General features: G+C 52.6%; 1 protein-coding gene and 1 long non-coding RNA gene across 2 annotated transcripts in view; one reads left to right on the top strand and one right to left on the bottom strand.

Annotated features, from left to right (window-relative positions):
- Nucleotides 1–1,512: 1,512 nt before the first annotated feature.
- LOC123277994 (uncharacterized) lies at nt 1,513–11,248 on the bottom strand. Its single transcript, XR_006515216.2, has 3 exons — nt 11,074–11,248; nt 4,200–4,321; nt 1,513–1,769 (listed from the first exon to the last, which is right to left on the bottom strand). It is a non-coding gene; the product is annotated as an uncharacterized lncRNA (long non-coding RNA).
- Nucleotides 11,249–18,270: 7,022 nt separating this feature from the next.
- The window catches only part of CREB3L1 (cAMP responsive element binding protein 3 like 1), a 35,339-nt gene continuing 30,606 nt past the window's right edge, over nt 18,271–23,003 (top strand). Inside the window, exon 1 of the mRNA XM_044750123.2 lies at nt 18,271–18,826. Coding sequence (XP_044606058.1) covers nt 18,725–18,826 — 102 coding nt within the window. The 5' untranslated portion in view covers nt 18,271–18,724. The remainder of the gene's footprint in view (nt 18,827–23,003) is intronic.

Raw genomic sequence — 23,003 nt, forward strand, 5'->3', positions numbered from 1 at the left:
TGTAAATACCAGTTGGGCACCAACTGACCTCAGGAGGGAAGTGCTCAACTGGGACCCTCCTCTTCCAGCCCTGCCTGCCGCTGTGTGTTCCAGGGGAAGGGCCAGGCCAATTTGGCACCCTTGCACCCAGTTGCCTCCGTCCTGGAAATAGGCACTTAGAGCCAAACCCTTGGCTGAAGGTGGAAGGAAGTTAAAAGTCCCTGAATGGTCCTCTCGTGCCCTCCCACAGCCCCACCCTGGGCCACTCCAAACATGGCATGTTCTCTCTAATTTAAATTTTTTCAATGCTCGTGGTAGACGCACATAAGGAGGAATTTACTGTCACTCTTTGTTTCTTTAAAATAAAGACAGGAATTAGATATAAGAAAATATTAATCATTTTCATTCTGGGCACTGGGGATGTAAGTGGGTGTTTCATTGTTCTTTGTAACAATCCTTTTCTGTATTGTTAAAATTCTCCTAAATAAAAATATTTGTGTGTGTGTGAGGAAGAGTGGCCCTGAGCTAACATCTGTTGCCAATCTTCCTCCTTTTTCTTTCTCCCCAAAGCTCCAGTACACAGTTGTGGACCCTACTTGTAGGCCATTTAAGTTCTTCTATGTGGGACGCCACCACAGCATGGCCTGATGAGCGGTGTGTAGGTCTGTGCCCAGGATCCGAACCGGCAAACCCTGGGCTGCCAAAATGGAGCGTGCAAACTTATCCACTTGGCCACAGGGCCAGCCCCTAATAAAAACATTTTTAAATAAATAAGATTCATCCAGATGTATTGTGAGAAAATACCAAAAAGTATAAGGACAAAAATTAGAACCACCAGAATCTCTCCTTTAGCACCAGACCATTTATGTATTGGCTTATCTCCTTCTGGTCCTTATTCTGGCACATATTTATGTCACTTTATCCTTTTTTTTAATTGAGATATAATTGACATATAATGTTGTATTCGTTTTAGGTCCGATTTATTCTTTTTACCAAAAAATGGAATTGTATGATTGAACAACCTTTTTTCCCCTTCATAATATATTTTGAACAATTTCCCATGCCTTTGAATGTTAATGTTTAGTACACTTCTTTTCAGCCTTTTTTCCATGTAATCTTGAATAAGGTATATTTTTTATGATTGGGACCCATATGTAGGACCACACCGTTTCTTGCTTTTATTATTATTTCTCATCTGAAAAGCACTACACTCTCACTGTAGAAGAGTTAGAAAATACAAATAGGCAAACGGAAGAACACATAAAATTCTTGTAGCCTCAGCACCCTGGAATAACCTCTGCTAATATTTCAGTTTTTAACCTTCCTGTCCACTTTTTTATGTAAATTTATATGAACACACATTTTGAAATAAAATTGGAATCATATGAATCATATTTTTTTATTGAGGTCATAATAGTTTATAACATGGTGAAATTTCAGTTGTACATTCTTATTTGTCCGTCACCATATAAATGGGCCCCTTCACCCCTTATGCCCACCCCCTCAAACCCCTTCCCCTCTGGTAACCACTAATCTGTTCTCTTTGTCCATGTGTTTGTTTATCTTCCACATATGAGTGAAATCCTACAGTGTTTGTCTTTCTCTGTCTGGCGTATCTCACTTAACACAATACCCTCAACATCCATCCATGTTGCGGCAAATGGGACGATTTCGTCTGTTTTCTGGCTGAGTAGTATTCCACTGTATATGTATACACCACATCTTCTCTATCCAATCATCAGTGGATGGGCACTTGGGTTGCTTCCACATCTGGGCTGTTGTGAATAACGCTGCAATGAACACAGGGGTACATATGTTACTTTGGATTATTGATTTCAAGTTCTTTCAATAAATACCCAGTAGTGGGATAGCTGGGTCATATGGTATTTCAATCTTTAATTTTTTGAGGAATCTCCATACTGTTTTCCATAGCGGCTGCACCAGTCTGCATTCCCACCAGCAGTGTATGAAGGTTCCCTTTTCTCCACAACCTCTCCAACATGCGTTGTTTTTTTCTAGAATTATATTATTTTTAAGTTGCATTTTTTTGTTTACTTAACAATATATAGGCTATGGGTTAGGATTGTTTCAGCTATGAATGACAGAAACCCGAAGTCACAGGGGCTTAAACATGTTAATTTCTCTCTCTAGTAAATGACATCCGGAAGGAAGCAGCCCAGGCTGCTACCACAGCTTCATAACCATCAGACTGGGGCTCCTCCTGACTGGGGCTCTCCATCCTCAGTGCATGCCTTCCACTTGTGACCCAAGACACTGCTGGAGGAGGAAGGAGCCAAGAAGAAGGCCACTTCTCCTCCAAGGACACTTCCTGGAATTCCCTTCCGCTTATCCCCCACTAACCAGAACTAACTCCCAAGGTCCCTGGGAAATAGGGTATTATCAAAGTAGGGGTTCTATTCCCATGGCCAAGGGGGTGAACAGATATGGGGGGCCCACTGGCCTCTCTGCCACGTTTCACAAACTTCTTTCCAGTGTGTATAGTTTTGTATCCTGGTTTTTTCTCTCTCTCTCTTTTTTTTTTTTGGTGAACATTTTGCCACATCAATAAATATTCTTCAAAATTCTTAATTTTTAATGGCTGCTTAATATTCCACAATTCACATGTCACATTACTAGCCTTATTACTTGATATCTGGGTGTTTTGTTCTGATAAATAAGCTTCTTCTATGGTTAAAACTTGTCGGAGGAAGAGATCCCAAGCTTTCCTCTATACCCCGTAGGTGCCCGCCGAAGACATTTTCGTGGGGCGTCGGAGTGTTACCTGTCTGGAAAGCTGGCTTAAGGCACTGAGTTTGTTTCTACCAACAAATGGAGCTTTTTGGCAACAGCTGTGCCCCACTCCCCCCATTGCAGGGGGAGTCAGGGCAGTGGGCAGAGCCTGCCTGGGGTCTGGGGGCTGAGGCAGGGCCATGGGGAGTGGGAGGGGTTGGGGAGTGAGTAGGCAGAGACCACAGGACTCTCAGGAGCCAGGGGAGGACTGCCTCTGGAGAGACCTGAGGGACTCGATGGGGCCCAATTCATCCTTCAGTCCTTCTGATCCCCTGCTCAAGGCCAGGCCCTGGGATCTCAGAGAAGACATGTTCCCTGCTCTCCAGGAGCTCAGCCAACCCTAAATTCTCAAATGTCAGAGTTCAACCTGGAGAGTTGCCTAGAATACAGAATCCTCGGGCCCACACCCCAAAATCGGATGCAGTAGAGGTTGGTGAGCCTAGAATCTGCATTTCTTCTAATCGCCCCAGGTGACCATGATGAGGGTGATTAGGAGCCATTTGAGGGGAGAAATACCAGTCAAGTTTCTTAGAGGAGATCTCCCAAACCAGGCAAACCTGGAGCCTCCATCTGCTCAGGATGTAGCTTGAACCTCAACTGAGCCTCAGGTTATAACAAAATGATGAGCATGCCTGTCAGAGCCCCTGAACTCAAGTCTCAGTTCCACACTTCGAAAGCTGAGGGACCTCAGGCAGATTGGTTAACCTCTCTAAGCCTCAGTTTTCCTATCTGTAAAACAGGGATAATCATAGTGTGAAAATAAGAATTAGTGCTTATCAGAACGTCTGGCACTCAATAATGCTAGATATTATTATTAAATTAATTTATTAATTAAAATTGCCTCTAAATAAGTAATCAGAGCAAGTGACTAGAGACAAGGTATATTAAGTATCTCATACACTGCCTGACTCATGGTGGTAGGCATTCAATAAATGATGGTGATGTTGATGATGATTCATTTTTAATTCTAGGTCTTACCATCTCTGCAGCTGTCCCCAACACACAATTTTATCCTCCCAATAGAAATTCTGGATTTTGGGGCTCCCAAATGTAGGCATCGTGTCTACCCCTAGTGTCTGCCCCAGCGTGAAAGAGATTGGTCTCAGCTCCTTCCAGAAGGTTGTGCAAGCAGCAGGCAGGTAAGATGAGCGTGAGTGGGAACTCCAGGCCCCTACTTTCAACTGCCTGCTTTTGGGGGAGCCCAGACCTGGCCCTGAGCCATTCACTCAGCTCAGAGGGTCAGGGAGGCCCAGGGCTGCTGTCCGCTGAGAAGGAAGATGCAGGTCGCTGTTGATAACTACATTTTCAAGGGCTCATGGATGGCGCCGTTGCCATGGTGATGTTGATGGCTCCGAGCAAGCTGTGACCTCTCTTGAGTTGTGAGTCAGGTTCAGCTTTATTTATTAAAAAAAGAAAACCAACTCCCTGACCTGTGAAGGGCAAAGCAAAGCTCCAGGTGGAGGCCACGGCGTCCACTGCTGGGGGTGAGTCAGCAGCCCTGTGCGCAGGCCATCGGTCTCCTGACGTCAGCTGGCCCAGCCGGCTGCGGGACCTGGAAAAGTCCACAGAGGTGAGTGGGGAGGCCAGCTTCTTGCACTGTGGCCCAGGAGGGAAGCACAAACAAAACCCACACTGCCAGATGGCAACCTCTTCACAGGAAGCAGATCCCACTTTCCCAGCTCTGGCCCGAGGGGCACACTCCTTCAGGGGACTCTGCTCCAGTCCGCTTTGGGGGTCTGTGGGGCCCAAGGAGATGGGCCGTCCCCTGGCCCACCCTGAGGCAGGTGAAGGCCAGGGCCTGACCCTGAGATGACCAGTACTAGCTGAGCCACCCACCAGTGTGCACACACTAACAGTGCCCCCTGTGAGGGGCGGGGTCCTGGAAAAACAGGGGAAGCCTCAAGAAAGTTCTCGAAGGGCCTGAACTGGAGCAGTGGGGCCCCTTTTCCCACGACTCCTGCAGGGAGAGGGGTAAAGTCAGTGATGTCTCCAGGTGCAGCAGCGATCTCTGATGGAGCCCAGCCTCATGTCAGCACCCCGTGGGAGGGCCCACAGTAACAGTGACACACTGGAATCTTCTTCCTGAGCCTGGACAGCATCCCAAAACCCCTAACCTGTAGCTGCAGGGGCTCCCTGCTTGTTTGGGTTCACTGTTGATCCCATTGACCGATGTCCTGGTGGCCCACCTGCTAGCCAGCTCTGGACTCCCAGCCGTTTCCACCCACTGCCTTCACCAGTTAGCAGAACATTGGGTGCTGAACTCAGGGTGGGTGGGTTCAAGTCCTCCTTCAGCCTCTTATGAGCCTTGTGACTGAGCCTTTGTTCCCCCATCTGTCACACAGGGGTCATAATCATAACAGCATCAACTCACAGGGTAACAATGAGGATGAAAGGCGATAATATTTGCAAATGTTTAACGCAGAGGCTGGCTGGCACAGAGCGAGCGCTGGGTAACTCTAGCAGTTGTTAACTTTGTTCAGGCCCTTATCACATCCTGCCCAGATAACAGCTACAGCCTCATAACTCCACTCGCTGATTCTAGTCTTACTCACCTCCAATCTTCTGTCCACACTACAGCAGAGCCAATCGAAAATGAAATTCCGCTCATGCTATTTTCCTGCATAGAATCTGCCATTGGCTCCCGTTTGCCTTCAGGCTATCTCTTAGAATTCCTCAGTGGGACCTACGAGGTCCTGCGTGATCTAGCCCTTGGCTACCCTCTCCAGCCCTACACCTCACCTGGTCCTCCCTGTCTTGAAAAGTTTCAGCCATGCTCAGCTGTCAGCAGTGTCTCCCTGGTCACAGGCTCTGCCATACTTCCAAGGATCTTAGCCATGCTGTTCTCTTTGCCCAAAATGCCTTTCTCTCTTTCTGTCCACCTAGCCCTACTCATCCTCCAAGACCTACATCAAGAACCCCCTATACTGTGAAATCTTCTTGTCCTCCTTGCAAATGCAGAGCAGACCACTCCTTCCTCTGCGCCACCTGGCTTCCCTCCATAAAGACATTTATCACTTTACGTTGCATTGCTAGTGATCTGTGCTTGTGATGCCTCTTAGCTTCTCAAGGGCAGCACTGACTCTGATTAATGTCTGTATGCCCAGAACATACCACAGTTCTGGAACATTCACAAGAGATGACTGTGAATGAATGAATGAATGAATGAACACAAAAGCCCTGTTTATAGAAGAGGTAACTGAGGCCCAGGCAGTGACCTGGCTAAAGCAGAGTCCAGAAGCCCCGTAACTCCAGGCCCTTCTGATTGCAGGGACTACGGACGTTTCATTCATCCACCCATCACTTACTAAGCACCAGTCAGACACCAGATGCTATGTTGCTCCAAGGCGTACAAAGAACAAGGAGTAGTCCTTATCCCCGGGCAGGCGGGATGGACAGGTGTACAGACAATCCCCACCCCTTTCACTCTGAGCTGTGACAGAAGATGTAGAAGGAGCTATGGAAATTCCAGGGGCCCCAGTATGAATGGGGCTGGGGGGGGGGGAGGGGAAGCCACTGTTTCTATGTCTTCCACTCCCTTTTCTCCAACTTTGGAGGTCCAGTCCCCAGAGACCACCAGGCCAAGGCAGCTGCCTCTAGGGGCTGTCAATACAGGTGAACGGGCATACACACACGCACACACACACCCAAGACAGGTGACACAGGCATGCCTTGTGCCCCTAAGCAATCATGTCAAGAGCCGACTTGGGAGCAACGACAGACAAAATTGGACAGCAGAGCATTTTCTGACACTTCACACTGCACGAAGCCCTCTCGCGTCACACCGGGTCTCATTGGTCCCCACCAGGTGGGGTCCTACAGACAAGGCAGATATTGTTTTCTCCCCCATTTCCAGATAGACAAACTGAGACTCCAAGAGATTTAAATGACTTGCCCAACCCCTCTGCCTCATCCATGGACATGCCAGAACTGATCTATTTCTCTCCAAGAATTTGCTGGGCATTTGGTCCGTGCCAGGCCCTCTGCTGGGCATGGGGACACTGAGGCAAATGGGGCAGAGTCCCTGCCCCTCCTGGGAGACAGGAGCATCATGGCCATCCTCAAGTCAGACAGAAATTGCGTTTGAGTCTCCATTTCACAGCTGCCTAGCCATGAGAGCCTGAGTCGTCGTTACCCTCTGCAACTTACATTTTGAGTCTCAGATCCAAAACATAAACTGGATGAAGTCGGTCTCATGCTCAAAACCTCCAGCGGCTCCCATCAAACTCAGAACAAAATCCGAACTCCACAGCCGGGCCACACATGCCCCAGCCCCTGCTCCCTTGCCCAGCTCACTTCCCGTTGCTGTCCCTTCCTTGTCCTGCTGGCCTCCTGGCTGTGCCTGGAGCGAAACAAGTACCTCCGACCGCCGACCTTTACCCCTGCAATCCCCTCTCCTGGACACTTCTCCAGACAGTCATACAGCTAACACCCTCCCGACACTCAGGTCTCTGTCACCTTACAGACGAGGACACCATGAGTCCAAGCAACGGCCCTGTCACTCTGGGCTCTCCTTTTTTCAAGGCTCTTTCTCTACATGACATGAAACTTTACGTATTTGACCATTTGTTTGTGACCTGTCTCCCCACCCAGTACAGAGGGTAGGAATGTGTCCGTTCTGTTCACTGCCACATCCTCAGCGCCTAGAATAGAGCCTGGCACATAGTAGGAACTCAAGACTTTTCTATGACCATGAACGAATCGATAACCCTCAGTTTCCTCTCCTTTAACATGATACCGACAGCACAGCCTTACAGGGACTCAATGATGTCGTAAATGGAAGATGCTTAGCCTGGTGCCTGGTGCTTAGCTGGTACACAATAATGCTGTTATTATTAGTATTATTATTCTCACAGTCTCATGGGGGAGACAGATGTAAAAACAAATTATGCAATGTGATAACAAAGCTCTTACTTCTGAGCCCGCTCCTCCACTTTGGGGACCAGGCAGTAGCCCCTCCATCTGCCTGAAGACCAGGGCCCAAAGCTCTTGCCCTGTCTGCCGAGGTCACCCTCGGGGTCGGACCCTGATGGCGGAGACCTCTGGGCCCCGCCTGGGCTGCAGGCAGTGGGCAGAGTCCTGCCCAGGCCTCAGAAACCCTTGATTTTTCCCCTGAGAGCAGGCCCCACATCAAAGCCAGTCTCAGAGGGGCGAGGCCTGGAGATAAATGGAAGATTAAAGAAGGCGAGGTCTCCACAGGCCACAGGGAGAGGCAGCCGGCAGGCGACCACAGTGAGGAGGCCCTGACACAGTCCTGGCAGCAGCCGTCTCGGGGGGCAAGTGACAAGAAGGGGCCCAGGCCTGGGCAAGCCAAACTAGTGATGGCTCCCTTAGCCTGGGTCTGGGCCCCCCATGATTACGCTCTGGCCTCCAGTCCAGGCCTACTTAACCCTTTCCCAGCCAGGCAGCATCTGAGAGACCCATCAGAGGAACCCCTGGGTCTCTCTTCAAGAGAGTTTGTTGGTCATTGGGTTTGGTCATCGGGGTTTGCTCCCTCCGGCGAGGGAGCCTGTAATGAGGACCTCCTGGCCCTGGTCTTCCTCCCCAGGGCAGGTCTGTAATTAGTGCAGGAGGCGAGGCTGGGGAAGCTCAGACAATGTCATTTGAACCAGGATGAGACAGGGCTCAATTGCTAGTCTGCACAGTTTTTTTCTGGTGCCATTTCATATACAAAACTGTGGCAAGCTTAACACTTTCCTGGCTGGGCCCTGGTGCTGGGGTTTCATACCATCCATTCCTGTGCCTGATCTGTACCGTTCTCGCCTCCCCTCCACACACACCCCAAGTCCAGGTGAGCCGTGGTTTCCGACTTCCCTAACATCCAACAAGCCATCTGACAATCAATCATTTGACAAGCCTTCGCTGAGTGTCACCAGATTTAAGTACTAAGGGGAGGGGACCCAGAGGAAAGTCTCCCTTCCTGCCATCAAGGAGATTACCATCCTCTGAGCAGCGGAGGAATGCATGCTAGAAACAGCTGGCAAGCAGTGGAGGACAGGGCAGAATCGGACGGGGAGGACAAGTGCAGGGCAGGGATGGAGGCAGAGTGGAGAAGACGGGCACCTGGAGGTCTGGCGGGCGTAAGCACTCTGTAAGGTGTGCTGAGGGAGCCATCTTCCTGGCGCAGAGCATCTGCACGGTCTGAGTCTGAGAGCTGAAGCCACAGGGAGGGGGGAGGGGGACAAAGCTCTGAGCCAGCCCAGGTGAAGACAGATGTCAGTCCACCGGACAGGCACAGGCTATTGCTTCCTCCCCATGCTCCTGAAGCACTCATTCTGAATCCCTGCACTACAGCTCATCTCACACTGGACTGCAACCTGTCTGATGACAGATCTGGCCCCCACCAGAGTCTGAGCAACTCGAGGGCTTTGTCTGTTCACCTCTGATCTCAGATGCCCAAGCACAGAGCCTGGCACTCAAGAGGTACTCCATAAATGCACGCTGAATAAATGATTGGGCTGGATGACAGAGTGGAGGTGTGGAGAAGAATCTACCTCTATGGTCCTTCCCAGAGAGGATGCCAGTTGTGGCCCCACTGCTGTTGCAAATCATATCACAATCTCCCTCGTATATAAAGAGCTTCTAGAAATCAATAAGACAAGACCAACCACCAATTTTAAAAAGGTCAAAGAGTATGGACAGAGTCTACAGAAAAGGAAACATAAAAAATTGTTCTAGGACATCTAAAAAGACTCTCAACCTCGCTAATAATAGGAGAAATGCAAACCAGAAACCATTCAAAAGTTTGAAAATATCCTCTGTTGGAGAGACAGGCAATATATTGCTGGTGGGGTTGCAAATTGATATGAAATACTTGTCAGTATCTATCAACATTACAAATGCACATTCTGTTTGACCCAGCAACCCCACTTCTGAGAATACATCCTACAGATATACAGTGCTGTGCTTGAACAGGGCTATCATAACAGCATTGTTTGTTAAGTAAAAAACTGGAAACGATCCAGTTTCTTCAGGGGCCTGGTCCTGTGGCCGGCCGAGTGCTTAAGTTCAAGCACACTCCACTTTGACGGCCCAGGGTTCACCAGTTCGGATCCTGGGCGCAGACCTACACACAGCTCATCAAGCCATGCTGAGGTGGCGTCCCACATAGAAGAACTGGAATGACCTACAACGAGGGTACACAAATATATACTGGGGCTTTGGGGAGAGAAAAAAGGGGGAGCTGATTGGCAACACATGTTAGCTCAGGGCCAATCTTCCTCACCAAAAAGTATGCTTAAAAAAATAAAAAGAGTGGCAGCTGCTGTCACAGCTTAGAGGCATAAAAAAAAAAAGTCCATCAGTTGGGGACCGGTAAACAAATCATGGTACAGTCACACAATGGGTAGCTGTGCAGCTATTTAAAAGAAAGAAAGAGTAAGTTCTCTGTGTACTAATATGCGAAGATCTTTAAAACCGATAAATTTTCTTAAATGATGCAGAACAGTAAATATGACCTGTTCTTTTTCAGTTAAAAAAAGAAAAAATATGTATATACATATACATATGCATACACACACCCCTCCCGGAGAAGGATGCCCAAGAAAGTAATAAAATTAATTACATGTTGGTTGAAGGGTGGGAACTTAGTGGTTAGGATATAAGGGTGGGAGGATTACTTTTTGTTGTATCCGTTTTTTAATTTCTTTTTTAGTTGTGTAATGCATTATCTATTCAACAAATTTAAAAAAGATAAAACAAAACCAAAAAAATCCCTCTGCCTAAGTATCAGGGTTCTAGGCTTGTTCCCAAGCTGCTACACCTCGGCTGGCTGCCCCTCTCTCGCTTTCCCTCCTGAGTCCCTGCCAGGTTTTCCTGAGGCCTCCGGTCCCTGTAAACGGTGGCTGTCATCCCAACTCACACCTTATGAGTACGGACAATGAAGTCAGACCAAGTCGCTGTGTGACCTTGGGCAAGTGACTTCACCTCTCTGAGCCTCAGGAAAACAAGGTAGTCACAGTATCTGCCTCCAAGGCCTGTGGTGGGGCTTAAATGAGAAACGCACAGGAAGTGCTTAGCATAGATCCTGGGACGCGATAAATCTTCTTGTGTAAATGTACCAGACTCGCTCTTCCCATTCTTTGCCAGTATTCTTATTGGATTGTTGGTCTTTGTCTTATTGATTTATGGGAGCTCTTTCTAGACTCGGAAGATTGAGATATGCACTGGGAACCAGCCAGCACTGAAGGGCAACAGGGCCACCAGAAATAGCAATGTGTGAAAATCATTATTTCTACGATTATTTCTCCTCAAGGCCACGCGTGCTGGTGTCTGAAGGTGTCCCACAGGGGAGAGCCCAGGACTCACCTGGGCAGCACCAAGGAACGGAGTCCTGACTCCTTGGCTCTGTGTCACCGTGCCTCTCCGCCAGTGTCCCCCGGGTTGTCAGAGACCGTCCGTTCTCAGAACACCCCTTCCGCTCGACATTAGACTCGCTCTTCGTGCCTTCCCCAAGGGGCCCCCGTTTGTGGAGGTGTGTGGTGCCAGCCCCTGTAAGGGATGAGTTCACTAAGTGTAAGGCCTACACTGGGAATCCTAATCTTCATCCAGGGTATAGACTCCTCGCGGGCAGGTCCGAAGGGATCGGGGCGCAGCATACACACCACTGGGGCCCCTCTCCCTGATCCTTGGATCTTTGGTGCTTGGTTGCCATAGAGCTGAGCAAAAAACGTGACTCCCCTGGGCCCGCAGCCACCATTTTCTCCAGGGAATTGGTCCGCCCTGCAGCTCTGGAGGCTCCAGCAACGTTCCTCGGAGCATCTGGAATATATATTCACTTTAACTGGTGGTTGCCAAGGCCCGCTGTGCTGGTTTTGGGTTGTTCTGCATAGCCACGGGGGCTGGGCTGGTCCCTGAGGATGGGGATGCCCAGGGCCCCCAGAGCCCCCTCTGTGTATGACATCAGATGGGAGCCTCGACCTGGACCTGCTCTTCAAAGAGGGGAGCCTGGCTGAGGGCAGATGGGAGTTAAAAGCTGAGTCTGCAAAGGCCCCAGGCTCCTCCCAGCTCCCCGGGAAGCCCCCTAGTTACTGTGCAACTTGTCCATCCTAGAGCCTGGTGCAGTGGAAAGATGAGGTCAAACAGACCCACGAGCAAATTCCCAACTCTCTTGCTTAATAGCTCTGTGACCTTGGGCAAATAACACAAGCTCTCTGAGCCTCATTTTCTTCATCTATAAAAGTAAAAATATTTTTGCATTTACTCCTTGTCTCACTTCAGGCTATATGAAAGATATTTGGGAAACCCTACAGGCAATGGAATTAGATGGCTTTTCTTTTTTTTTTTTTTTTTGCTGAGGGAGACTCACAAGCCAACATTTGTGCCAATCTTCCTCTATCTTGTATATGGGTTGCTGCCACAGCATGGCAATGGACAAGTGGTGTAGGTCCATGTCCAGGGACTGAACCCTGGGCTGCGAAAGCAGAGCATGCCAAACTTAACCACTAGGCCACAGGGCCGGCCCCCTAGATGGCTTTTAATAGAAGAAAAAGGATATGGGAAAAGGGGATAGAAACCTAAGATGAAGCCAGGGACGCAGTTAGTTTGTGAAAAGCACCCCCATGAGATCCTGTGGCAAGAGATGGGCCCCAGCATGTTCATCTCTGAGCTTCCTGGCAGCCCAAGCAAGGAAGGAAACACAACGAGCTAAAAACCCAGAGTGTCCATTAGATTAAAAATAGACTTGCCACTCAGAAGCAGCCAGAAAGCAGCTCAGAAGTCAAAGAAAAATTTCTTGTCCGGACCTTATAAAAGGGGCAAGTTTGGGAGGGGGGAGGTATGTGCAGGGAGGGCGAAAATATCTCCTAGGGCCTTTGTGTGTTTGAAATGAAATAAAGTGCCTGATGGTGAGTCTCAGAGTGGCCAGCACATGGCAGGTGCTTAATATGTGCCCACTTCCTTCCTTCGTCCTGCGATCTTCTCTCTTCTCCCGGGTAAGTTGTCTCTGAGATCTTTGTGCATGCGCGTGGTCAGCTCTTCAATCATTCAGCAGACTTATTGATCACCGACTGTGTGCCTCTAAGTTAGGCAAACCCCGAATAGCCCTAAACCTAGCTGGATTCTTCTCTGCTGTCCCCAGATCCTCTGTCTCAGAAGCTCTCTCCTTCCCCTGCCACCCACCCTTTTGGGTCTCAGCTCCTCCCAGCAGGCCTATAAACCCCAGGGAACCCCACCCTTGCAGATCCCCCCTCATTCCCCACATAGCTTCAGGCTGCTCCCTCCGACCACCACATTCATGGAGCTCAGCCACGTGCAGAAGCACAATTAATATTCCACTCAGTCTCCCCCAGCCCTGCTGCCTATTGGAAGAAGATGGAAACCAGATTTGCAGCCGCATGCACTGGCAGGGGTGTGCACAGAGGGCTGGGCCTGCCCCTAGGTGTGATCTGATGCTTCCTCCTCCAGAGGCTCACACACGTGCATGAAGGAGAGAAGCCCCCCGCGTCGGTCCACACCTCCAGACACACAATCATCCTCCTGAGCGGCGTGCGCATGCAGCGTCGTACTGCCGTGGGCTGCACGCTCGGCTCCTGGCCAGTCGGTGCCCAGGGAACACACGGGCCCCTCACACGCCAGGCCCACATTTGGCTTCTGGGCAGAGGGAGACAGAATCATAGCAGTTCAGAGCTGGTGGGATGGAATTTGAGAGACCGTCTTGTCCAAAACCCTCACTTTACTGGGCAGAATCTGAGGCCCTGGCTTGACCTTGACTGTTGTCAGTCCCCACTGAGCTGAGCTGTGCCTGGTCGCATTTTAGCAAAGCCTTTGATTTAAATGCCCGAGGCTGCCTCTCTGCTTCCTGGTGACCAGCCACTTCAGCCCCACCAGCCTTGGAGGTTGGAGAAACTGAGGCATGGGGGAGGTGCTGGAGAGGGGGGGCCTTGTCAAGTGCAGTCGATCATAGGCGGAGTGGAGCTTTTGATTTTCCACGGCCCTGCCCTTCCTCTTAGTCCCACGATTCTAGCTCTGCCAGCCCTAGCTGGGGTGGGACTTGCAGGGGCCTCACCGAAGCAAGAGGAAAGACAGGTTCACTGATTTTTCTCCCTTCCTTTAGACTTGGAGACTAAGGGGGATGAAGGGCTGTGTGCCCCAATGTGTGTCTTTGGGGTTGGAGCTGGTGGCCCGGGTTCTAGAGGCCTCTAGAAGCAGAGTGGGTGCAGGTGATTCGAGGTAGAAGAAAGAAGAGTGAGTTCAGAGCAGGACTGAGAGGAAAGCAGGAAGCGGGTGGAGCTGACAGAGTGCCAAGGGAACGGCCTGCTGCCAGGCCAAGATGGGACAGTAGAGCAGAAATTCAGGGAAAGAGAAGCTAAAATAATTACCAGGAAAAGGAGCTGGAAGGGAGGCAAGTGTTTTCATAGTCCTTAAGGAACTTCAGTCTTCAGAGAATTTGGAGAGGGGAAAAAATCTTTCTTTAAGGCCCTTCTCCAAGGCAGGGTGGCTGGTGAGTCATTAGCTGCTGAGGAAGGCCCTGGAAGGCGCTTGCCTGGGCTCCTGCCTCTCCCTACTGAGCAAACCAGTTCATCTGGGGTGAGTGGAAAGGGCCCTGGCTGGGGAGGGAGCCTGGAGGCCGGGATTGCAGTCCTATCTCTCCCCATCGAAGCTGGTGACCTAAGGCCAGCCTCCTGGGGCCCTAGGCCTGGGTTCCTGTAAAATAAAGGAGTGGTAAGTCATACAAATTCTCTGAGCCTCGTTTTTCTCATCTGCCGATCGGGGATGACAGTAATATCTCATTTTGTGGAATCTAAGATGTCATCAGTGGTCCAATGCACCAGTATTTTATGTACATTAAGAAGGAAAAAGCACTGTCCATTCGACTATAACACACCGTGCATTATAGGACCGACTCTGATTTCAGAGATGTTCAAAGGAGCATCTCGGAATCAGTGACTATGGTACTTATCTCACCAGCTCCGTCCAAGAATTAAACGAGGTGATATAAGTGAGGCGTTTAGTGCCTGGCACAAGGCGAGGACTCAGTAAATGTCAGGTGTTTTTATGGTTCAGGGTGGAGCGGAGAAGGAACCACAGGCCGAGGGGATGGGGAAGAGAGAGAGCCGGCTTGGAAGCCCATCCTACCCTTCTGGCAGGGTGCCACCCCCGGGGACTCCTGGTCCTGCCCCAGCGGGGGGCACGGGGGAGCAGCCATGCGGCCCATTTTAGGAGCCACCGAGAACAGAGAGCCCCATGTGCGCCCCGGAAGTCAGTAATCTCCAGGATGAATATGTTTTCGTTTCTCAGAAGTTCCTGTTGGTGTGTGCCAAAGCATTTTTCCCTTTACAATCCAGGCAAACACAACAGGTTTACTTTGGGTGACCTTCTCACCACCACCCAGGGCCTGCCTGCCGAGTGTCAACACCCAGCTTTCAGCTCTGCACCCTCCCAGAGGCTCCGGGCAGGAGCCTGGAAAATGCCCCCCACCCCAGCCCTCCACTCCCCTCTGGGCCCCAACCTGGTGAGGGCATATTGGGAAGGTCCCTAGGGCTCATGAACACCTCTCCCATTTTATAGATGTGAAAACTGAGACCCGAGAAGGGCAGTGGCTCCCTAGGGGTGTCAAAATGCGGCGGTCCCCAGCCAAGCCCCCGACCCTCGCACACACACCTCATCCCTGCTCACAGCTCAGCCCAGCAGGAGCCTCTCTCTCCACCTGACCTTATGTGCCTGGGACAGGCAGGAAGCCTGTCACTGTCCTTTCCCTCCCATGCGTCACTGCCTAGCGATGTCTTTATTCATTTCGCTTCGCAGCTGGAGCAGCTGCCGGAGACCAACAGCCAGATGTTTGTGAACCCTTAACAGGAAGAGCTCCGGTCTGCGCTTTTCCTCACCCGGAGTATTTGGGGGTGTCCACGGAACCGATTGTGGCCTCCTTCCCCACCCCCTTCAGATGGAGAGAAGGGGCCTGAGGAAGCAGGGCTCTGGGAGCAGATCCAGGGACTGGCCAGAGGGAGCAGCAGACCCTCCCTGTTGGGTCAGAACCCAGACTTCAGAGCCTGGGAGCCATCTAATTTCCAACCCCGGAAAATCTTGACGAGCCCATATAGAAGGGATGCGCTGATCCAGAAGGCTTTCTTCAGTGGGCCCTCTCATCTGAACTGGCACAGTTCTTTCCAGTACTTGAATAGATTGGAGCCTTGAGCCTCAGTATGACCATATGTACCGGGTCTGTGTAGGGCATTGGGGTTCCCCGTCATCATCTCACTCCCATGTCACTGCTTGCCCTTCCCAGTCTTTCGTTCTCTTTCTCTTCTACATGCTGTTCCCTCTGCCTGGAATGCTTTTCCCTCCATTTTGCCCCATCAATGACTCCCGTTCACAATTCAGTTCCCAGCTTACACATCACCTCTTCAGAGAGGCCACCTTACCCACTCAATCGTACCATACTATTCTATTTCCTTCACGGTCCTATCACTATCTGAAATCATCTTAAAGTTTTGTTACCCGTGCTTTCTTCACGGACTCTGGAATGTTCTTAATCACCACTGTATCGCCAGTGGGGGTCTAGGGACTGTACGTCAGTGCTCAATAATACTTGGAGAACGTGCGAGTAAGTCCCCTGCCATTCTCGCCTTTGCTGGAATTGCCATCCCCGCACCCCAGAAAAAAATCATCATGCTCCTACTACGTGCCGGCGTCTGCACCGCCCATCCCCTCCTCTCTCCTCCCCCACCCATCCCTTCCCCCCAGGATTTCTCTTGGGAGATCGTGCTCTCAGACTCCACAGGAGGCGCCGGAACCAGAATGTCTCCCCAGGATTATTGTCACTGGTTTCCTGGGGTGTTCACCTGGGTAAGAATCAGGAAAGAGACGACAATCTAATCCTATTTATCTAAAACTGTATAATCTTCCCCAATCACTTAAATGGTGCCTGTGTCTCTAATTACAGAGCAGCCTGGGAGGAACACAGGCACAATTTCCAGCCAACCTCAGGCGAGGGGAACTTTTGTTTCTCCTGGGGCCCTGCAGGGACTCTGGCTCAGGAGCCAGGACTCCAGACACCTGCGGCCGCAAGCTCACCCACCAGAGACTGGCTTGTTCCCCCAGCCAGAGACCGCTGCCCCATCCCGGAAAAGGATCAGCCACATTCTCAGCGTTTGAACGTTCCCCAGTTGGCCAGATGTGATGCATTGCAGGAAAACACTCGTGGTCTCAGCACCCTTATTCCACCTGCCGCTGTTTTGAGACTGAACTGATTTCTTTTTGGGCCTGCCTAACTTCTCAAAGTTGCATGGCTGGCGAACTGGTCCCCAGAGCATGGGCTGTATTCCCAGCTTCTCAGGAGCAAATTCCCCGGGAAGCCCGGGAGCTAACAGTCATGTGACAGCCTGGAGGGTCAGAACTTCATTCTCCAGAACTATGTCAACTGGGTCATGGGATGGAGGAAAAGCCACGTGCCTGCCTGCCAGCCCCAGGCAAGCACACAGCTGCCATCTCAGCCTCAGTGTGTGTGTCCTTCTCCCACCTCCGCACCAAGATAGCCATTTCGATGACATCCCTGGCTTAACGACAATGACATCTCTGCCTCTTAAAGGCCATTTGGTTCCTGAGCTAATTAAAAGCCCCAGAGAGAGAGGACACACTTAATCCTATTAATGACTTCTGGGCAGGAAACTGTGTGCCCAGCCCTCGGAGGGAGTGCCTTTCTGAACCACCTCCATTTGTTCAGGTGCCTGGTAATTGTTTATCAGCCCTTTCCAGAGATTAAGCTGTGCTCAGGAGCGGGGCCACTTAGGGAATGGATCCAGGGGGCCTGGGAGTGTCTGGTGACCATGGGGCATGCAGCCAGCCAGCGTCTTGGCTCAGGCGGACTCCATGGCCGCTGTTCTCCAACTTGTCGCCCTTCAAAACCATTAGGGGGACTTGATGCTTGATGAGAAGAGAGGTCCTCCGCCATCTCTGTTGTTCACCAGGCCCCTTCACACACAGGAAAACTGGGTGCAGTCCTTGCCCTGAGGGATCTCAGAGTCCAGTGGGGTCATAGACTCATGCGCAAACAATGACAATAGCGCATTAGGCGCCACGCGGAGATAAGCACACGATGTCCCGTGAGTGTACAGCCGTGGTTAACTGCTCCAGCCAGGGGAACAGGGAAGGCTTCCTGGAGGAGGAGGCCTGAGAAAATCTCCCCATTGACAGGAGACCTGTTGAGGGGCCCATGAGATGGAACTCCCTGACTTTAGATTTGCTTCAGGCTCTAGCATAAGCCTGGTAGACTGGAAATAACTCAGCTCCCTCATGAACTTATGGGAAGAGAGGCTGCCAAAGCCTTAACAAGACGCCGAGGTTCCAGGAACACAGTTATTGGCTCCAGGACGGTGTTGCTTCAAGCCCCTTCCTTGAGCGTTCCTTGGCAAGGAAGATTAGCTTGCAGCGGTCTCTTTAAAAGAGGAGGGGCGATGCCTCGGGCCACACCCCCCCCTCCTCATTAATATGAAAATATCGTGAATATTGATGTGGGGGCGTGGCGCCTCGGCCAGCTGGGCTCTCCAGCCCGGGCTTCCCGGTTTCACAGAGGAAAGTGACAGAAGCCGTGCAGAGGGAGACGCAGAGAGAGCGGCGCGCGCGGCGGCCACTCGGTCTCGGGGGAGCGCTCGGCTCCCCCGCCCCCGGCTCCCACCCTGTCCGGGGGGCTCCTCAGGCCCTCAGCCCCTCTCCCGGGCTCCCCATGGAAGCCAGCTGCGCCCCGGGAGGAGCAGGAGGAGGAGGAGTCGGCTGAATGCCCGCGGTGCGCCCGGGGCCCCTGAGCCCAGCCCGCTCCGCGCCGCTGCCCTAAGGCCCCGCGCCCCCCGCGCCCCCGCGCCCCCCACCCGGGGCCGCGCCGCCTCCGCCCGCCTCTCCCGCGGGGCTTCGCCCCGGACCTGCCCCCGCCGGCTTGCCAGCGCTCAGGCAGCAGCTCCGGGCCGGGCGCGCCGCCGCCCTGGAGTGAGGGAAGCCCCCCGAAGGGGTCTCCGGAGCGGCCGCGATGGACGCCGTCTTGGAGCCCTTCCCGGCCGACAGGCTGTTCCCCGGATCCAGCTTCCTGGACTTGGGGGATCTGAACGAGTCGGATTTCCTCAACAATGCGGTAAGATGAAGGGTCTGCGTCCCCCTTGCATCCCTCCGACCCCTCTCCGCGGCGCGCCTGGGCTCCCCCTGAAGGACGGGACCGCACATCACTGGGCAGAAGCGAGGGAGGGGGCTCTGTGTAGGGTCCCCTGGAGAGACACGTGCTTACAGCTCTGAGATTTGGCGACTAGACCCTTCGACACCTCCCTAGAACCCGAACCCGGACCGCGGCCTCTGAGCTCGCGCCAGGGGGCACCCCTCCTGGGGGCTCCGTCTGTGGACACACTGGCCTCCGCCTTCCAGGGGAAGGGGACGTCGAGGCGTCGGGGCCATCCGATCCTCGGATATGAACTCAAAAGAGACACCCGTCCTGCCCCCCGCCCACGTCTTCTAGTCGTCCTCCACCCACCCCGCGGTTCCAGGACCAGATTGGGCGCAAAGTGGCGGCGCCCTTTCCTGAGCCCCCTTTAAGGCCTCGGTGGCTCTGCGGCTGGTTCTCCGCTGGGGGGCGCACAGGGGAGAGTACGGAGGGCCAGAGACCCGAACCCCCCCGCCCCCCACCACCACCAGGAGGCCAGAGCCAGACCCCGGTTCCGAGCCAGACTTGGAAACTTAGGGGCGCTGCCGCGGCCGCCCCCGGGAGTCCGGCCCGAGATCTCCCAGGGAGGGACAGCTGCTCAGCGCAGCGCAGGGTGATCGCTCAGGAGGAGGGAGCCCTTCCTCCCCATGGCTGTGTCTCTAGGTTTCTCTGTCCCTCTGGTCTCCCCGACTTTCTCTCTGTCTCCCTGTGTCGCGGTGACTGTCTCTGGACTTGTCCTTCTCTCTCTCCCCCTCCCTCCCTAAGGAAACGTGGCTTCTCTCTCTCCTTCCCTCCCTCTCAGGCTCAGCCCTAAGGCCTTGCCTGGGGGAGGGGCGTGGGCTCAGTAACAGGAGAAAATATTTGGGTTCAGAAGGGCCTGCCAGGCTGAAATGCAGGCAGCTCGAAGAACCTGGGGGGAACCCACTCCTCCTTGCAATGAACCTCCAGTCTCCCTCTCTGTCACACACACACCCCCCAGGGATCACCTGGGGGCAGAGGCGTCTCTGCCTGCTGGTCTCTACCTCCTGGGACTAAGATGAACTTGGCCAGACAAAAGCCAAGCCACTAGAGACTAAAAGGACTGGGCATCTTGGACTTCCACGTAAACTGTCCCAGGCCACCAGACTAACGGGGAAACAAGCCAAGCACGGGAACCTGAGGCAGGGACGCATGGGGTGCCAGATCTTGAAGTCCTCCCTTAGGCGGCACATCCGGGTCACCCTGCTCTCTGAGGAAGGCCCCTGGTCCCAGGCAGAGGAAGCACACTTCTGCCGATGACTGGCCAAGCCAGGAGGGGAGGGGCTTGCGATGCTGGTGGAGAGGCCTGGGTTCTAGTCCTGCCTCTGCTTCTGCCTCCTGCTGTAAGCCTGGGCCCCCAGGCTCTCCTCCCTTGGCCCCCTGGGCCTCGGTCCCTTTGTCTGTAAAATGGGGAAAGGTTGGATCAAGTCTTTCTATGATGGTCTGGCACGGATCCTAGGAGTAAAGTGGCAGGGTTCTGGGGTTCCATCCCCACCCTCCTGGAGTTGGTAACAGATACTGGTCGGAGGGAGGGGCGTCTGTTGAAGCTGGTGCCTTTGCAGCCACGGGGGTGGGCAGAGCCCCCGTGGGCTTCCCGGAGCCCTCAGCCGCTCTGAGCTGGGCTTTCTTCTGAATGAACTCTGCCGCCGCCGACAGCCTCTTCCTGCTGTTCCATTCAGCCTGCATCCCCAGCTGCTCATCTGGGCCTCGGTCCAGCGCAGGAAAGGAGGCACGACCAGACAGTGGGATCCAGCACTGGGCCTGAGGGGGGAAGCCCTGCTGGGCAGCTCCTGCCCTCAGGCCCAGGCGAGGCCGGGGGAGAGGAAAGGATTCCGAAGAGCAGACACAAAGAACTCCTGGGCTGGGAATCAGGAAATTGGATTCTAGTGGCACTTCTGCCGCCAGCCAGCTGGGCAGTTCAAAGTCACTCATCTGGGAAATGGAGACACAGAACCTTCCCATGGTGTTATTGTAAAGATTTAGTGAGGAAATTAAAGACGAACATAGGACGATGCCTGGCAGGTAAGTTTCCATAGTTAACTAGCTCCAGAGACTAGATAGGATGGTGGTAAGAACTACTCAGCTAGGGGTTGCTGTGTGACCTTGAGCAAGTCACTTACCTTCTCTGGTGCCTCCATTTAGATGTCTAAGTCGCCTTCCAGCTGGGACCCCATACCAACCCCACCCACAACTCTCTCTTGATCCTGCATAAGGATAGGAAAATGTTTCCAGGGTTAAGGATGGGAAGGGATGGAGTCTGTGTGCTTCTCAGTCTGGAAGGTGGACAGCAGGGTATCCCCCATTCCTAAAAATCCAGATGAAGGCCATTTAGTCACATGGAAGACGTGCGTGTTCTGTTGCTCTGGGCAAAAAGCAAAATTCAAAAAGTACGCTCACCGTGAACACAACTAGGCAGGACACAAACATTCGCTGGGACAGAGATGGGAGGAGGAGTTGGCAAAGCGAAGGCAGGTGCTCCTGGAGGTGGCCAGGGGATTTGTTTTTCTTCTGTGAAGATACCTCCCTGCTCTTGCAATCTTGTCTGTGTGATTCTCAGAGACACCCCTCAGAGGGGCTGCTCTTCCCTCCCCCTCCCCACTCTCCCACTGTTCCTGATGGGGCCGCCCTAGTGCCCCCTCCCTCTACCCTGTGATCCTTTGGGCCCTGGGCAGATATGAGAGAGTGTCTGGTGCCCCGAGAACTGAGATCAAGGGCCGCAGGGAGAACAGGTCGCGTCTCGGATACAGACACTGGGTCTGGTGCCTCTTGCCTCCCTCCTCTGGTGAAGGGCAAGGGCTGACTCTGGTTTCTCTAGGGGGAAATGGCTTTGGATTCCAGAGAAGCCCCAGCCAGGGAGGGTGTGGGGAGGACGAGGAGGACGAGGAAGAGGACGTCTGTTGTCTCAGAGGGGAGCAGCAGGAAGTGGCAAGGATGTTTGCCCAGCACACTCGTTTACCTGGGGCAGCTGGGGAGGCAAGGTGTGGGGAGGACCCGGACCCAGGGACAGCCCAGGGGAAGGGGGGCATGGGGCTGAGGCTGAGGGCTGCTCCCCCAGCCCCCAGCGTGGCTTCCCTCGAGATAAATGAGGAAGCAGAGAATCACCACCGCCACCCCCCTTTTGGGGGATTTAGAGAGATTAGAGAAATATGTGTGTTTGGGTGTTGCTATGTCTGTGTGTGGGCCTTTAAGAGCCCTTAAAAGGGGAATGTGTGTGTGTGTGTGTGTGTGTGTGTTTCTCTTTAAATTCTCACCAACAGGAAAGAGGACCCAAGGGCCAAGGCACTCAGTTCTCAGAGTAGAATCTGCTAGAAAAAAACTAATGGAGAAAAACTAATGGAACAGCCCAAATCCCAGGCCTCCTATTTGGGAAGGGAGATCTCCCCAGACACCCACTCCTCCTCCAAAACACTCAGTTTGTTGGGACAGTGGAGTTTTGTTTTGTTTTTGCTTCTCCCTTGGGGCTATGAGCTCCTTGAGGGCAGGGGGTCATCTGTCTTGCTCACTGCTGCATCCAAAGTAGGCCTCAACCAACCATGGCTGGATGAAGGAAAGGGGGCCCAGGCCAGCTTCCACATCTTTTGGGGAGGGGGAACAAGGGTGCTTAAGCTCATCTGCTCCTGGCCATCAGGACCCTGCAGCCGCACTGTCTCTGAGATTCAGGAGGGGCTCTCCATGGTTTCCAATGAGTTGTCATTGCCTTGAGCTATCCCCATAGTGTGATGCACAGCCCTGCAGCCCCCGGTCTAGGGCAGTCTAGAGCTAGCTGACCCACACCAGATTTGGACTTGTGGCTTAGGCCTCACCCTTGAGCATTAAGGCTCTAAGGCTTCCATCTTCCCCAGTTTCCTCTCCTTCAGATTGCTCTGGGACTCTGGGACCCACAGTTACCTAGCTGAAAACTAAGTCTTTTCAAAGTCCTGCCTCAGGACCTTTGCACATGCTGTTCTTGCTATCTAGATGGCTTTCCCTCCAGTTCTCTCCATCTCATCTGCCTCCGTTCAAATGTCACCTCTTTGGAGTAACCTCCTGAACCACTCCAAGTGCCTGTCATTTTCTGCTTCAGCCCTTGATTGCTTTATCCCTTATCCCAGTTTGCAGT

Source organism: Equus asinus, chromosome 17 (assembly GCF_041296235.1).
Source record: "Equus asinus isolate D_3611 breed Donkey chromosome 17, EquAss-T2T_v2, whole genome shotgun sequence".
Classification (NCBI taxonomy): Eukaryota; Metazoa; Chordata; class Mammalia; order Perissodactyla; family Equidae; genus Equus; species Equus asinus.